Source organism: Excalfactoria chinensis, chromosome 4 (genome assembly GCF_039878825.1).
Source record: "Excalfactoria chinensis isolate bCotChi1 chromosome 4, bCotChi1.hap2, whole genome shotgun sequence".
Classification (NCBI taxonomy): Eukaryota; Metazoa; Chordata; class Aves; order Galliformes; family Phasianidae; genus Excalfactoria; species Excalfactoria chinensis.
This window is the reverse complement of record NC_092828.1, coordinates 1,954,630-1,970,770: the sequence shown is the minus strand read 5'-3', so window position 1 is coordinate 1,970,770 and position 16,141 is coordinate 1,954,630. Positions and strand designations below refer to the sequence as shown.

General features: G+C 47.6%; 1 protein-coding gene across 2 annotated transcripts in view; it reads left to right on the top strand.

Annotated features, from left to right (window-relative positions):
• Positions 1–3,652: 3,652 nt before the first annotated feature.
• The window catches only part of ATRN (attractin), a 139,972-nt gene continuing 127,483 nt past the window's right edge, over positions 3,653–16,141 (top strand). The window contains exon 1 of one of the 2 annotated variants that reach the window (XM_072334125.1): positions 3,653–4,146. In XM_072334125.1, the coding sequence (XP_072190226.1) occupies positions 3,794–4,146 (353 nt within the window). In that variant the 5' untranslated portion in view covers positions 3,653–3,793. The remainder of the gene's footprint in view (positions 4,147–16,141) is intronic. The other variant, XM_072334124.1, reaches the window with a different exon arrangement.

The window sequence follows — 16,141 nt, the reverse complement described above, 5'->3', positions numbered from 1 at the left end:
TGAATGAGATAAGAGAAATTATAGAATGGCTTTGGTTGGAAGGGACCATAGAGATCATCTATTTCCAACCCTCTGCTGTGGGCTGGTTGCCTCCTTCACATAAGCTTGTCCAGGGCCCCCATCCAACTTGGCCTTGAATACCTCCAAGGATGGGACACTGACAGCCTGTTGCAGTGTGACCACAGCTTTGTAATATTCTGTCCTTCTCTGTCCGAATTTCTGCAGCCACAATGCAGTTTTATTACGAGTTTCCCCCGACTCTAGAAATAAAAGGATCGAAAGCATCCGTGAGCACACAAAGTATTTTACAGCTACTCATCATTATTCATCAGACCTTTGTCCCCCTGCAGCACTTTATTTACTATATTGCACCCTTTATTAAGCATATTGTCTAAAGACCTTTGGTCACTACGTTCACATCTAGAGAAAGGAAAAAGAGAAGTCAAACCAGAACTCCAGCAGTCTCCAAGCTCGTGTCTATACGTGCCGTAATGAGTGGATGTATAATCATAGAATCATAGAGTCATAGAATTGCTTGGGTTGGAAGGGACCTCAAGGATCATCAAGCTCCAATCACACACCCTCCGCCCCCCACCACAGGCAGGGCCACCAACCTCCACATTTAATACCAGACCAGGCTGCTCAGGGCCCCATCCAACCTGGCCTTGAACACCTGCAGGCACAGAGCATCCACAATCCTGCCGTGAGTCCAACCTGCTCATGGCAGGATTTCCCTAATGGGGTTTGGAAGGAAGACCACGTGGCAGCTGTTGAGAGCAGGGCTCACACAGCCACAGCGGTGGTGGTGTGCAATGGTCCCAGTGATGGATGGATGGATATTCTTTTCCTTTCTCCTGCTCTTTGTAGAGCAAGGAGGGTGTTAGGGTGGGCAGCAAGGACTGTTGGGCTGGTGTGATCCAGGTCTAACAAGGGCAGCTAGAAAGGCCATAGAGAGAAGGGAGGATTTGGGAACACGGGCAGAGGGGTGGGAATGTCAGGCTGGGTGAGGAATAGCAAAACTGGCGACGCTGGGCTGGTAGCTAATTGGAAACAGCTGGTGTCAGGCCCTTGGGAAAGGAGTTATTTTGGAGTTCAGTCCTTCAGCAGGGCTCATCTGAACAGGAGGAAAAAATGCATTTATAAGGTGGCGCTGGGGCTGTGGCTTCATGTGGTTTTTGACCCCAGGTATTTCTGTGACTCGACCCAATGGAGCTGCAGAGATAAAGAGGCCGAGGGACCGGCCTCACAGGGCAGCTCCGTTGTTTACACTCCCAAGACACCCAGCCCAGCCCTGACTCAGCCCTCAGCAATGATGGTCTGATCCTATTAATATCAATGGAAGTCTTCTTAACGAGGACATAATTTCACCCCAGAGGCCAGTTTGTTAACGAGCGTCTCTGGCTATCCTGTCATTGGGCATGTGAAGAGGGTAGCAACTTGACTTAGACACTGTGCAAATATGTGCCGAGTAAATATGTATTTAATTTAAGTATAGTGACAACATACAGGGTCATAAAAGTTTGGCAGCAAGAGTGAAAAAGGGGCGAACGCAGTTGCTCACAACTATAACTCAGCACTCGCGGTAGTTGCCCATCGCAGCCTTGCTTACAATCAGTGTCCAAGGAAACCCTTGCTTACCAATTAGCTGCTGTTTTCAAGTTGTGTGACAGTCACCTAAGTGTTATTCTGATGACTTTTTCTTTTGCTGCTGCGATAAGGAGACTCCTCTGTCTCTCGATTCACTCCTCTTGCTACGCATGGTTTGCAAAAACACCATTGTCTTGCAGCTCCTGCTGCCAGGAAAGGGCGTTTTAATCATTCTAGTACAACTCTTACAAAGTATTTCTGCTTTCCAAAACAAAAATAGCTTTGCTTGTCTTCTGAGATAACCAGACCCCTCCCCTTCCAACCTATATTTGCGTGTTGGAAAGTTGCTCGACACACACACACACACACACACACAAAGACTTTGTGAACATTCTTCACACATTAAAACTGGACAGATTAAAGTTAATTTAACAATAATGATCTCCCACAGTTAATGTTTTATTCCGGATAGCAACAGGGCACAGTGTGATCCCTAACAAGGTCAGGAAAGGATTTCTTCTGTTGTGCAACGCTGACGGATGTTAGTCTTCTCAGAAGCATCTGAGATTGGCCACTGGCAGCTGATGAATGCTGCAGGAGCTGACTGATCAGCGTGCCATGATGTGATAACACTTTCACCCTACTCTCATGTTCCGGATGATCCCGTACAGCTGAGCTGATCCTTCTTAACCCTTCATTTAAGAGCTGAAGTTGGCTTGATAACACCAACCAACCGACTCACTCCTGCACACATCTGATTTGTTCGGCTATTTAGTAGATTTATTTTTCTCTTGGTTTATCAATTTTTAAGGAACAAGTCGCTATAGGGAAAGGGTAGGGAGAGATACAAGGAGAGATGGCATCTTGTGTTGTCATAACAAGCTTAGGTTGAAAAAAATCACCAAACCGCGTCGCACAAAAGCTCTCCTCCAAGTCTGATGCAGTGAAATTCAACTTGAGGATGTGAACAGACTGTTTATTCTCATTGCGTCAATCAGTGTTTTTACTTTCACCCCTTGTGTTTGGCAAGAAAGGGGCAAGCAGGTGCTGTGAAAGTTATTGTTCTCTCTGATAAATACAGGTGGGCAGATCTGGGCAGAGGATGGAGGTTTTAAATGCTCTGGGCATTGGCAGGCTAGTGTCTGCTCCCTGAATCCCCCCGAAGGGAATGCTGGCAGTTGTCTGCAACCCAGGCAAATACATGTATATAGATGTATATATGTATGGTCCAGAGTGTTTTGGTAATCTATTTGTCATGTGTTCTTTTTCCTCCTTCATCTACCAAGTCAGCACATCATTTTCGAACAAAGCCAAGATGTTTACCCACTTTCCTAGGCCCCAAGCAAAAAAAGGCAAACAGTAATTTCATTAGAGAGTTGCTTGACTGTGAAGAAGACACATACAAGATTGTTTTCTTTCCTATCTGCTCAATACCTGTCTCTTCAGTATCCCTGGTAACTCACTTGGAAGTCACTGAAGCTCCCACTGAAGAGCCTCTCTCAGCTCAGGTAGCTGGTAGCTCGATTTGTAAATACAAATGAGCCACTTAAAGGCAGTGAGTTGGCTATTTGGGTCTGGTTCGTTGTCCCATCTCTGCACTGATGGCCTTATCTATAGGGGAAAATACGAGCAAAATTTCATTCCATTAAAAAAAAACAAAGCAAATCAAAACACTTCTCGGCTGCTGTTAACTCCCTACAGTTGAAACGAGGTATTAATTATCCAAGTTATGAGACTTGGGTATAAAGGATAAAGTATTTTTGCCTCTGAAGGCGACCCCTACGCTGCCACCCGCCCCGGTTATGTGAGGAGAACCTAAGGCCTCATCGTCACAGGAACCTACAGCATGTGGAGGAAGCCGCGTTCATTTCGTGGCCCCTCACTACCAGAAAGGCATTTATATTATTTTTTCCTTCCCCCTTACAATCTCCACACCTATTTCACACTATTTCACACCAACCCCAACGAAAAGACGACCCTCCTGCCCCCCCCCCGCCTCACTCGAGGTAAGGGGCGGGAGCAGCGCCCGCCGTGACGTCATCGCCCGCGGCCCGGCGGCGCCTCTCGGCTGCTCGCGTTGTCCCTCCGCGCTCCCCCCGCCTCCCCCCTTTCCCGTCCCCGCCGCCTCCTCGCCGGCCACCGTAGCGGCGGAACCCCCCCCCCCCTCGCCGGCCACCGTCCCGGGGAGGAGGTGCCGCGGCGGCGGATGGTCCGCGTCGTCCCGCCGCCCCCCGGCCGCCCCTCCTCCCGCAGTCGGCGTCGGCGGCGTCGGCGGCAGATGGCGCGGGAGCGCGGGGCGCGGCGGGGCCCGGGCTGGAGGGGCGGGAGGCCTCGGCGGCTGTTGTTAGCGCTGTTGTTGCTGCTGTTACCCGCCGTGCCGGGACTCGGGCCCGCCGCCGCCGCCGCTGCCGCCGAAGAGAAGGAGGAGGATGGGGGAGCGGCGAAGGAATGCGACAAACCGTGCGCCAACGGCGGGCGGTGCCAACCGAGCACCGGGCAGTGCGAGTGTCAGCCCGGCTGGGTGGGCGATCAGTGCCAGCACTGCGGGGGACGCTTCAGGTGAGGCTTAAGGGTGTCTGTGGGCTCGCAAGGGGCGAACAGCTCGTCTGGGGGCTCGTAAGGAGGTGCTGGGGGGTGAGGAGGCCGTTCGTGGGCTCTGGGATGAGGGACGGGGCGTGAGGGGGGGGTCAGGGGGCTCGTAAGGCACAAAGAGCCTGTGTGGGGACTCACGAGGAGGTGTTGTGTGGGGGGAGGGGAGCCTGTCTGGGGCCTCAAGCAGAGCTCTGAGTGTGGGTCTCACCAGGCACAAGTAGCAGATTAAATGTGTTTTAAGGGGGTTGCAAAGAACCAGGAGCCCGTTTGGGGGCTTCCAAAGGGATGCTGGGGTGTGAGAAGTGGATTCGGGGGCTTCCGCGGTGTAAGAAGCGAGTGATGGGGGCTCATGAGTTGTAAGGAATAGAACTAGGGGCTTGCGAAAGGGTGATAGGGTGTGAGGGCTGGGTTTCAGTGTTTCCAAGTTGCAGGAAGCCGATCTATGGGTTCACAGTAGGGTTGCAGGGTGTGAGAAGCCAGTCTGAAGTGAAGCTCTGAGGGTGGTTGTGTAATGCATGAGGGCAGTAGGGTGCAGGTGTAGGGTTGGTAGTAGAGTTAGAAGGGGATATTGGAGGCTTGGGGTGTCCCCAGCTGGGTCTGGGAGCAGTGGGAGGTGGGTGCAGGGCTGTGGGGGGAAGAGAAGTATGGTGGCAGTGGATCAGGAGTGGTTGTGTTTGCTTTATGTGAGGGCTGGAGAGTGAGGTGGGGATGATTGATGGGGGAATGCAGGTGGGGTAGGGGCAGGATCCAGCCAGCAGCAGGTTGCAGTGGGGCAGGAAGGCGTAAGGCTGAGGGAGAGGATTGCACGGGGGGGAGATGCAGCTTTTAGGGTGGGTAAGAGCAGTGCTGGCTCTTAGGGAGGGACAGGGGAGTGATGGATGGGTTTGTGTGGGGTTGAAGCCAAAGCTGAACCAACAGCATTGGGGCTGGTGTGCAGGGATTGCATCCAGTCTGGGGCATTTTTTGGGTGGGAGAAATGGCTAAAAAGTGGCTCTTGGCAAAGCAGCCCTGTGTGCTTTCAGACAGCGTGCATGTGTGTGTATGGTACTGAGGAGTGCCTGCGGGGTGATCTCTGGGTTGGTGGGATGCTGAATTGGGCTGTGTCTGTCCCACAGCTTGCTAGATTGGAAATCCATATGGAAATAGGTTGGGAATGCACCCTGGCTTCACTTATGTTTGCAGCAGAAGCGTCTGTAAGATGGTTACCTGCTCTGGTGTTATCAGTGTCTGCATGCACTCGGTGAAGTCTCAGCAGGGTTGATTCTTGGGGGAAGAAGGAAATGAAAACGTTCTCCTGGGCAGCGCTGCCTTCTGGGGGAGCTCCTATGGAAAGCACTCTGGAGATGCTTAATGTAAATGTGGGGGAAGAAGGAGCTGCGTGCACGAGGAAAAACACTTTGTATGCTTGCGAAGTGGAGGTTCATACGGATATCTATAATTATCTTTTTTAACCATTTGTATTTTTATTTACATGGGATGGATGCGCGATGCAGCTGATCGTAAAGGGGTTTTCCAAGGAAACTGGAAGCTGACAGCTTCCTTTTGAGTGTTTGTAGCCGGCATCGTGATAAGTATTTCCCTCTCATCTAGAGAGCTTTTGGAGATAGCTACTTATGTCTTAGCTTCCTCGAGCACTTGAGGATATTTGTAAGTTGAAGGGGACCAAATCTGAATAGAGGCAGAGCGACGTAAAGTGCTGCTGGGTAACAAAAGAGCTGGTAGACGTGCTTCAGACTGCTTTTGTCTGTTTTGATGAAGCTCCTCGTTCGTTCTTCATGCAGATTCCAGTGTAAAATCTCCACTGAAAATTACCAACCCGTGCTCTTCACTCCGTCTGCTTCATTTACCTGTTTGTGAATTGAGGTTCCTTGTCGTGTTATTTAGACTTTGAGCCCTGAGAAAAGTGCCAGCGAGGGTTTCTCAGCAGTGCTCAGAGCTTTGCAGCCACTGCTCGCGTGCACTGAGCTTACCCTTCCCTCTGTCACAAATGGCATTGCAGCTTTTCTTTCGTTTGGAATCATTTGTGAGGCTGTTGAGAGCTTGGCTTGAAAAGATTTGCTTATTAGGTGCTGCAGGTAGGAATAGGAAGTATGAGGGCAGGTGAAAATTACTTTGTAAGCGCGGCGTATTCCACGTGCTTATCTACGCGACTGTGAATTGTAATTAAATTCGGCACGTTAATCACTCTGTTCTTTATCTGGGTGTTTGTGATGACTGTATCTGGGGTCTTGGCTGGTTTACCTTGCTTGCCAGAGCTGTCATGTCACGTAGCTTGTGCTTCACCCTCACTTCTTCCTATGTGAGCAGCTGGAACCTCGTGGCTTCATGCTGCAGCCCATGAACACTCTACACACTGAGCAAGTCTCTGTAGTTACAGTGTGGTTAGAAATAAGGCTAGCGATCCAGGGGTGGACTGTTTCCTTTCTTTCTTAAACCCTACAAGGGACAGATTGTTTGGTGAGCTTAGAGGTCGTTTCCAACCTTAATGATTCTATGATTCATGGTGCACTTGGGTGTGTGTAAGATTGAGGCTTGAATGACTTTAGATGTCCCTCTTCAGGATGAGGAAGCAGTCACCTGAGTTTGTCAAAGGCAGAGCCCAGAAAGTGAAGCTTTGTGAAGTCTTCTGTTGAAGAGGTAAAACCCCAGGCTCTGTGATGCTGTTGTATGTGGCTTTATTGGCTAGAGGTTGTATTCAGGGTGCTTGCCTTCTGGAAAGGTATCTGTGTGCCTGTTGTGTCTGTAAGATCAGAGTCATTATGGTTGGAGAAGACCTTTAAATTCCCAACCCATCCTCACCATGGCCATAACCACGTCCCTCATTGCCACATCTCCATGGTTCCTGTACACCTCCAGTGCCAGTGACTCTACTGTGGGGTAATCTGATGTACGGTTCTAGTTGTAAATGTGAACAGGTTATATTTTGAGTTTAGAATCAGATAGCGAATGTTTCCACAATACTGAGTTTTGTGTGCAAAGGCGCTGCTTCTCCTTTCCTGGTAAAACTTGTTTGATTTTTAGGGTGGGAGATGGAAAACGCAAAGCAGTGCTTAGCAGCGGAACAGAACAAGGGGGAGGAAAACACCAGAGATGAGCGTATCTTTTAAATGGCCTTTTTATTAATTTAATGGAGGCAGTTACGGGCTGCTGATTGAATGTTATGAAGGAGTCTGCGGTAAGGCAGTTTCTTTGGCCAAAGAATATTACAGCAAAGAGGAATTTTATCTGCAGAAGATTTGGGGTAAATCATCACCTGAGAGAGCTGCGAGCTGGCAGAGAACTGTCACAGTTCCCCTTGTTAAATAAATGGGAACTTTAGTCAAAAGCTGGTACACAGCATTGCTTTCTTTACAAAGCTACCTGATGCAGTTCGGAGCCGTAGGAAAGTCAGAAAGCCGCTTAATAAATTAGAGGATGTTGGCAATTTGAATCAAATCACTTTAAGTGCTGAAATTAGATTTGGGTGCTGCATTTGTTCCTGATCCCAATTCCATTCTCTCTTATCGCTGTGCTTGAAAATGATTTTCTCTTCTACGTTGCTGAGATTTTACTACGGTTGTTCAGAGGACAAAGACTCCTATGTGAAATAATGCTGTGTTTTTGACATATCTAAGTGCTTTTACACCCTGCTCAATGGCCACTGTTGTGCAGTGATGCTCAGGTTTTCTTTCAGCACTTGTGAGGCCCCATCTGCAGTACTGCATCCAGGCCTGGGGCCCCTAATATAAGAAGGATGCAGAGCTCTTGGGATGAGTCCAGAGGAGGGCCACTAAGATGGTCAGAGGGCTGGAGCAGCTCTCCTGTGAGGAAAGGTTGAGGGAACTAACTGGGCTTGTTTAGCCTGGAGAAGAGAAGGCTCTGGGGAGACCTCGTTGTGGCCTTCCAATACTTGAAGGGAGCATATAAACAGGAGGAGGAATGTCTGTTTGTGAGGGTGGATAGTGATAGAACAAGGGGGAATGGATTTAAACTCAGACAGGGGAGGTTTAGGTTGGATCTTAGGAGGAAGTTTTTCACCCAGAGGGTGGTGACAGACTGGAACAGGTTGCCCAAGGAGGCTGTGGATGCCCCATCCCTGCAGGCATTCAAGGCCAGGCTGGATGTGGCCCTGGGCAGCCTGGTCTGCTGGTTGGCAACCCTGCACATAACAGGGGGTTGAAACCAGATGATCATTGTGGTCCTTTTCAACCCAGTCCATTCTGTGGTTCTATGATTTAGATGTTTTCAGTATGCTCACTTCTGACTGAAGTAACAAGGAGGCAACAGCAGAAAACACAAGCTGGACGAAAGGCAGTACAGTGCAGGCTGCATCCACTGCCCTCTCTGCTTCATGCACATCAGACTTTTTCACTGTGGGAACACAGGTTATTGGAACCACTGAGCAGCTCACAGCACAGCCCTGGAGCAATGGGGGAAACAGTGTCTGCTTGCCAGCTGCTAAGAACTGAGAGCTCCAGCACAGGCACAGGTAGAGCATCACATCCCTGTGCCACCCAATTCCAGCAGCACATGGCTGCCCCCAGCCTGCCTGTGGGGATTTCCATAGCACCCAACACATGGGGCTTTTCTGTTCCATTTCTCTCTCAATATCACCCTGCCACCTGAGTCACTTTAGCAGAAGTTGTCTGATGCTGCTCTGGGTTCTTTCCTTTATTTCACAATCTGGTTTTTATTTCGTTGCAGTTCCAAAATAGCCTCATAGCCAACTGAATGTTCGTTACCGTCTTAAACAATTTCCAGTTAACCATAAATGTTTGACAGATCTCTCTTTCCTGGCTTGTTTCTCTGCACATTTAAAACCTTGAGCTTACTGTGGGTAACACCAGCATCCATGATGATCCACGCTGAAAACCCACCATCTATTGAGATAATGCTGCTGCTGACCAAACTGCTGCATTTCTGCATTAGTTTATGATCCCCTTGGGTGCTCTTCTCCTAAGCAGTCAGTTTCCTCCGAGGATTTCTTTGTTTCCAATTTGAAGTTCCAATTGCAGCACTTGGAAATTAGCTCCTTGATCTGGCGGAGCTTTGCTTTCTTTCTGCAAGTTTTCTTTGCAAGCAGTTCTTTAAGGAGCTCTGAAATCTCTAATCCACAGTGGGGAAAAAAACAACAGTAAAAATGCAAAAGATGGGATTGAGAATGATGTGGTTTGGTGAGGAGAGTGGTTTTGGAGGAGGAGCAACCCCTCTGCAAACTGGGGTTTGCCTGAAGAAGGAGCACAGCTATTTTATTCATGGAATCATAGAATGGCCTGGATTGAAAAGGACCTCAGTGATCATCTGGTTTCAACCCCATTGCTATGTGCAGGGTCACCAACCAGCAGCCCAGACTGTCCAGAGCCACATATTCCACAGTATTCCAGCACTTTGTTCTTGCATTTCTGTGTCCTGAAGTCTGCCCACGTAACCTCTTCAGTCTCTTGAAAGCGGAGTGGAAAACTTGATAATCAATAATACAGCACAGAACAGACACGGTCATTTGCTATTGTGCATGGCTTTGAATCCAATAGTCATGAAGCCACTGAAGTGCTGAAGCAGTGGTGATGTATGGTTGTTGCTTCCTGCTTTTGTTCCCTTGTTTTGTTTGCAGCAGATCCTCACGGAGCTCCTTTGGATTTGAGACAGCTGCTCACGTTCTTCCTTCCCTTTGCTTGAAGTAAACATTTATTTGATATCTCTCTGGACAAAATGGAGGTTGCCAAAAGGATTTCAGTGGATGTGTGGCACGCACAGGATTCAGGCATGATTCTAACACCTTAAATCCTTGGGATTCTTAGAATGAAAGGGACCCATCCTGGTTGCTAAATGATAAGGGCTGGCCAAGGGACCTGAGCTCCACACTGAGCGGTCCCAATGTAAAACCCCATAAGCTAAATTTAGTGTGTCAGAACAGTGGAGGGCTTTGCTTCAAAGGAAATGGACTCAGAATTTAGGGCTGGTCGTAGCTTTAGTCACATGGAATGTGTTTAGAGGGATTGGGATGACAACTGATGGGCTGAGCGATGTTCCTGTGGAGGAAGGGCAGCTGGCTGCTAGGCCACATGGGATGAAGTACTTGCGGGTGCCTTGCATCCCATCAATGTGCCTGGTGCCAATTGTGACTTAATTGGGTAAAACTGCAGTGTCACCAGGGTCCGAATTTTCAGTTCTCTTGAAATGCAGAAGCAGAATTCATTTGTTGCAAGGGTGATAGTGCCAGCTGAGGTTTTCCAATGTGTAAAGTCATGATGATTTTTCTCCTGCTAGGCTTGTGGCTGCATACACCACACCCATCATCTTGGATGAGATTAATGGGTGTCACAGAAGTACATACCAGCACTGTTGCTGTACGTGGGTATGGAGAGCATTACACAGTCCATTGAGGGGGAGAATTATATGTGCCACTGCTCAGCGCTGTGTAGGGTGTGCAGATGCAGAGATGACGATCCCACTTCTACTCTTTGTGTTCCCTTGTGTCTCTCTCCTTTTCCAGGAGCATTTGTTTTTGTTTGTTAGCTTCTCTGCTCTGAAAGGACACATAAAAAGCATAGCGAAGGTGGGAGAAACAACCTTGGAAAGAGTTTCTTATTAGTCAGTGTTTGTATTGCATGAAAATTTAATATCTGCCTCCGAGGTGGTGCTTGTCTGCTATAAGAAGCTGAGCACAGACAAATTAGCATTCCTATAAACTCGTTTTATGCACTTCAATACAGAAGGCGGGGACCGTTTTTTCCATTCAGAAAATTTAGCCTGGATTTAATATTATTTCATTGTCATAGAATCATAGAATGGCCTGGGTTGAAAAGGACCACAATGATCATCTGGTTTCAACCCCCCTGCTATGTGCAGGGTCACCAGGATGTGCCCAGAGCCACATCCAGCCTGGCCTTGAATGCCTGCAGGGATGGGGCATCCACAGCCTCCTTGGGCAACCTGTTCCAGTGTGTCACCACCCTCTGGGTGAAAAACTTTCTCTCTCCAACCTAAACCTCCCCTGTCTCAGTTTAAAACCATTCCCCCTTGTCCTATCAAGTGTGTGCAATTCATACACCTTGAAAGTGGTGTTATTTTTTCCTCCCTGCTGTTGTTCCCCTCCTTAGCATTGCCACAAAGAAATGGCACTGCAGCGTGTTCTGCTTTGGCAAGATGCTGCAAATATAAGGTATGGCTGTGCTCAGTGTTGGGGGTTTTTTCAGTGTCTTTGTGCACGTGGTGTTATATCCTTCCTTTCGCAGCTCTGCACAGCTCTCAGCATTGCTTTGATGGTGCTGTCACCAGATTCTTTGCATGTGATTGCCTTATCTGGAGAAAATCTATGCCTGAGGTTCGCTCTGCACACAGGTTTTGGATTTCACTGTTTGCCATGATCGAGAACGTGTTTGCGTTTTCTAAAGCAAACTTTCTAAGACAGCTTTGTGTGAGCCTTTCGGTAGCACCTTGTGGCACAATTGCTGTCAGAGTTTTCCACCTGCCTGTTTAATGATTAATTTCTGAGGCTGGTACCTATTAGTGCAGGCCGGAGGATGGAGTGTGAAGTTTAGAGCCATCTCACTTCTTGGGGTCTCCAATATCTGCTGTTGTTACACAGCTGTGATCCTTATTTTTTGCATACTGAGATAAGAAAGGGGCGTAATGATGAGGTCGGTTGCTTGTGGTTTTTCTTCTTCTGTTGAAAAATGTGGAGCTAAGTTTCTTATTGTGCAAGATATACCCTTGTACTTCCAAGTGCCTTTATTTATAGTTGGTTCTTGCGTGCCTGACAGTCTGTTAGTGCACTTTCATTATCTGATTGATTTATAGCATCCAAACACATAGCGGGGAGATCTTTCAGTGCGGGTCATTCAGTGGCTGCTTCTCACAAGCGCAGGTTGCAAAGATCCTTTCAAGTTGCTGTTTTTCATGTTGAGAATGGCAATGGGTGTTTAAATGTGCCCTCGTTCAACTGCTGGAGTATGAATCATTTTGAGGAGGTGTTGAAGTAGTTCAAAGTCAAAAACAGAACTTGACTTCTTCCCTATGCACAGTTCCTCTAAAATGTCCATTCTGACACTGCTGGTAACGTTGGGTGATTTGCTGTTGTTGGGTTTTTATATTTGTGGTTATGTTCTTGTTTTTTTTCCCCCCAACAGTGAATATGCTGATATCTTTATTAACACATTTTGAACTCGTGGTATAAATTGAGCCAAAAATCCAACCTCATTACTTCATAGTGTCAAAATGTGAGTTCTTGGATCGTTTGCTGCTGTTCTCAGTAACCTGAACTGTTGAAGGCTTCAAGTGCAGACACGTGTGATGTGGATACGTGTGTGAGTTCCTAATGGCATAACTCACACTTTGCACACGGGTTTGGTATTTTACATGAAGGGATGAGGATCTGGTGAAAGTTGGGAACGTGGGGAACAGCTGGTAAAGCTGGAGGGGCTTCCATTACAAGAGGTCATGGCCTTAAGTTGCACCATGAGAGTTTTAGGTTGGATATTAGGAATAATTTCTTCTCTGAAAGAGAGGTCAGGCACTGACACAGGCTGCACAGGGACATGGGGGAGTCACCATCCCTGGGGGTGTCCAAGAGCTGCAGAGATGTGGCACTGAGGGATGTGGTCATTGGACCTGGTGGGGTGGGTTGGGGTTGGACATGGTGATCTCAGTGGTCTTTTCCAGCCTTAATAATTCTATGAATAGCACCTACAGAAGGAGTGAGTGGGCTGCAGTCCAAAAAAGGCCAAGAGAATGAATGAAGTCCCAACCTAATTTGGCACATTGGATGGTTTTATAGAGTTTTTTAGTTTTATAGGTTTTATAGATTCAGCCCTCGGTGGGTTGGCTTCTGTTCTGTCTCACGTGTGAGCTCTGCACTGAGCTCAGCTGCAGTGGAGATGGGAAATGGGTGTGAAAATGTGGGCTGTCCTTTATCACCGCTAACCATGAATGCAGTGCAAAGATGCTTAGCCTTCATATTCTGTAAGCTGTGGGCTTCCCCTCGGAAGTGAACTGATACAGGTTACCCAGAGATGTGGTTGATGCCCCATTCCTGGAGACTTTCAAGGCCAGGCTGAATCAGGCCCTGGGCAACCTGATCTAGCTGCGCTATCCCTATTCATTGCAGGGGAGTCGGACTGGATGGCCTTCAGTGTTTCTTCTAACACAAAGGATTCTATGATTGTGTTGCAGCCGGCAGTGATGTTTCATTTCCTCTTCAGTTCTGCCAAAACCAGAAGTGCCACCATACCAGGTGATCTGTTTTGCTTAGAAAACATGCAGGGTGTAGCTTGAGCATCCATAGGATGCAGTTACCTTGAGAACAAGTGACCGCACAGTTTTAGCAGTAGAACAGAACTGCAGCTCATCGTCTAATCTTCTTGCTGTACTTTCCCTATCTATGAAAGAAGGATGAGCTATTTATAGGTTCAGAAGATGTTCTGATGATGACGTTATTCTCATGGAAATGTGAAGGTTTAAGAGCACGTTGTAGTGACTCTTTTGCATGGCAAGTGATGTTCAACTTTTGCCTATTCAGACAATTATACTGCCCTACAGAAGAAATGTGGTTAATGTTGCTATAAATACGTCTAAATCAGCGTCACTGAGCCTTATGAAAAAGGATATTGTATGTTAAAAGGGAAGAAGTTTAAATGCGATCTTAATTTCTCTACTCAGCGCTGAGAGGAACTTGTCATGTGGAATTTAAAGAGAAAAAGTCCCGATGTGAAAGTCGTGTTATCTGATCAGAGCTGATCGAGGCACCAGAGCATCTTTTGTGCCTGAGGTTTGCTGCTCTCAGTACAAGATGGGTGTGTATGAGAGCAGCGTGCGTGAAATGAGATGCTGTGTTGGAGAAATGATCCATTTTCTTACTGCCTGAAACCTTCTGGTCTTTCAGCATCTCAAGGCGAGTAGGGCTGAAACAACTAGGACAAGAAGTAATGGCCTTAAGCTGCACTATGGGAGGCTCAGGTTGGATGTTAGGGATAATTTCTTCTCAGAAAGCAGTTGGGCACTGGCACTGCTGCACAGGGAGTGGTGGGATCACCAACCCTGGAGGTGTTCAGGAACCATGGAGATGCCATTGACATGGTCAGTGGGCATGGTGGGATGGGTTGGGGTTGGACTTGGTGCTCTTTTCCAACCTTTATGATTCTATCATGAGTACAGGCCTGAAGGTAGACGGTCTCACCGTATACAGATGTACACTTATGTACACTTGGCCTCCTTGAGCAGTGAGCTGGGTGTTAGTATGAGGTTTACCAGGACTGGGGAGATCTTGCAGGAGCTCCCCTCCCCCACCTAATATCTACATCAAGCAATGTCCTATGGGGCTGGAGGGGCCTGCAGGGAGGCTGAGGGAGGGAACTTTTTCCTTATTATTATTTATTTTCTGTAGGTTGAGGAACTGTGGTTCATCATCCTGGCAAATCAGCGTAGCTATTGGGTTAAAAGTATGGGCTGTGCCATGGGACTCGTGGTGTGCAACTGCTGCGATCCAAGTATTTTTCCTGTTTACGTCTTGTAACCTTTGCATTCCTCCTCGGTCTGTAGGTCTTTGTGTAGGCATTGTGCAGCCTTCCAAGGAGGAGCATCGTTCTCATCTCCAAAGGATTTGAGCTTTTCTTTATATGCTGTGAGGAGGAGAGCAGGATGCTCTGCCGCTTGTCTTACAGACCCACTACAGCTTGGAAACAGTAGGGAGCAACGTCCTGTTCTCCAAAACCCTACATCTGTAATGTTACCTCTAAGAGATGTTTCTCCTCTATTGTGGCAGAAGTCAGCACTCAGAAAGGGTTTGTTTGCACTTTTTGTGTGTTGAAGTAAGCAATGGATATGATGGAGATGGGTCAGTAGCTGGACTTGATGATCTTAGAATCATAATGGTTTCAGAAGACCTCTGTGATTTCTGTTTAACCTCTAATTTTATGCATTTCTTGCTGCTTTAACCTTATGCACCTTATTTAACCTTCCTTTTAGGAGGAAGTTTTTCACCCAGAGGGTGGTGACTGGAACAGGTTGCCCAAGGAGGCTGTGGATGCCCCATCCCTGCAGGCATTCAAGGCCAGGCTGGATGTGGCTCTGGGCAGCCTGATCTGGTGGCTGGCGACCCTGCACATAGAAGGGGGTTGAAACCAGATGATCCTTGTGGTCCTTTTCAACCCAGGCCATTCTATCATTCTATGATGGAGTTATGAGCATCAGATCTGCAAAAGCACAGACTTCTCATAGCTGAGCTTCTTGGCCTTCTCTCTGGAACTGTGAGCACAGGCTGGTTACATCCCTCTGCCTCATGGGACTACAGCACTGGCATTGCTTATTCCTGTAGTGTCTTATAGCATAGCAGCTTTACAAATGGTGTAGCCAGAAGCAACAAATTTGCACTGAAAAATTAGGGGTAGCCGGATGAAGGCCACTTGCCATCAATACTGGAGGAAATGCACTGCTGTGAATGGTTTCTCTGATATCCGTGTCACATCTGAAGAAGAAAAGCTACTCGTTTTGAGGCTAGCAAGCGACATGGAGAATTTTTATGTTCTAATTTACACATGTAAAGGTGCTGTATCTAATAAACACAGAGCGCTGGAACCCCTGTGGGAGTCTGGGCTGTTGATGGGCTGAGTATTTACAGCAGGTTGGGATTGGGACTTGGCACAAATTGCTTCTACTTTAATCTCCAGTTTAATAATAATAAAAGGATAGCTATGATTTTAATAGGGTTATAACATATATACGTCCAGTGACCTTCGGGCAGACCAACAGAGGATCTCCTTTCTGCTAATGATTTAGAGTAGAAATCATTTGATAGGAACACAAAACTTTCTATAAGCCTGTTCTTATGAATGTCCTGGTTAAGGAATGGGTGTAAGGAGGGAAGAAGACCAGGTCAGTGATGCGAGTTCCAAGTTAGTTTCAATCTATGTGTATCTATAAAATGGCAAGTGTCTTCTTGTCCTAATCTTATGAGTGAAAGTCTGTTTGTAGAGTAGAATGTCTACAA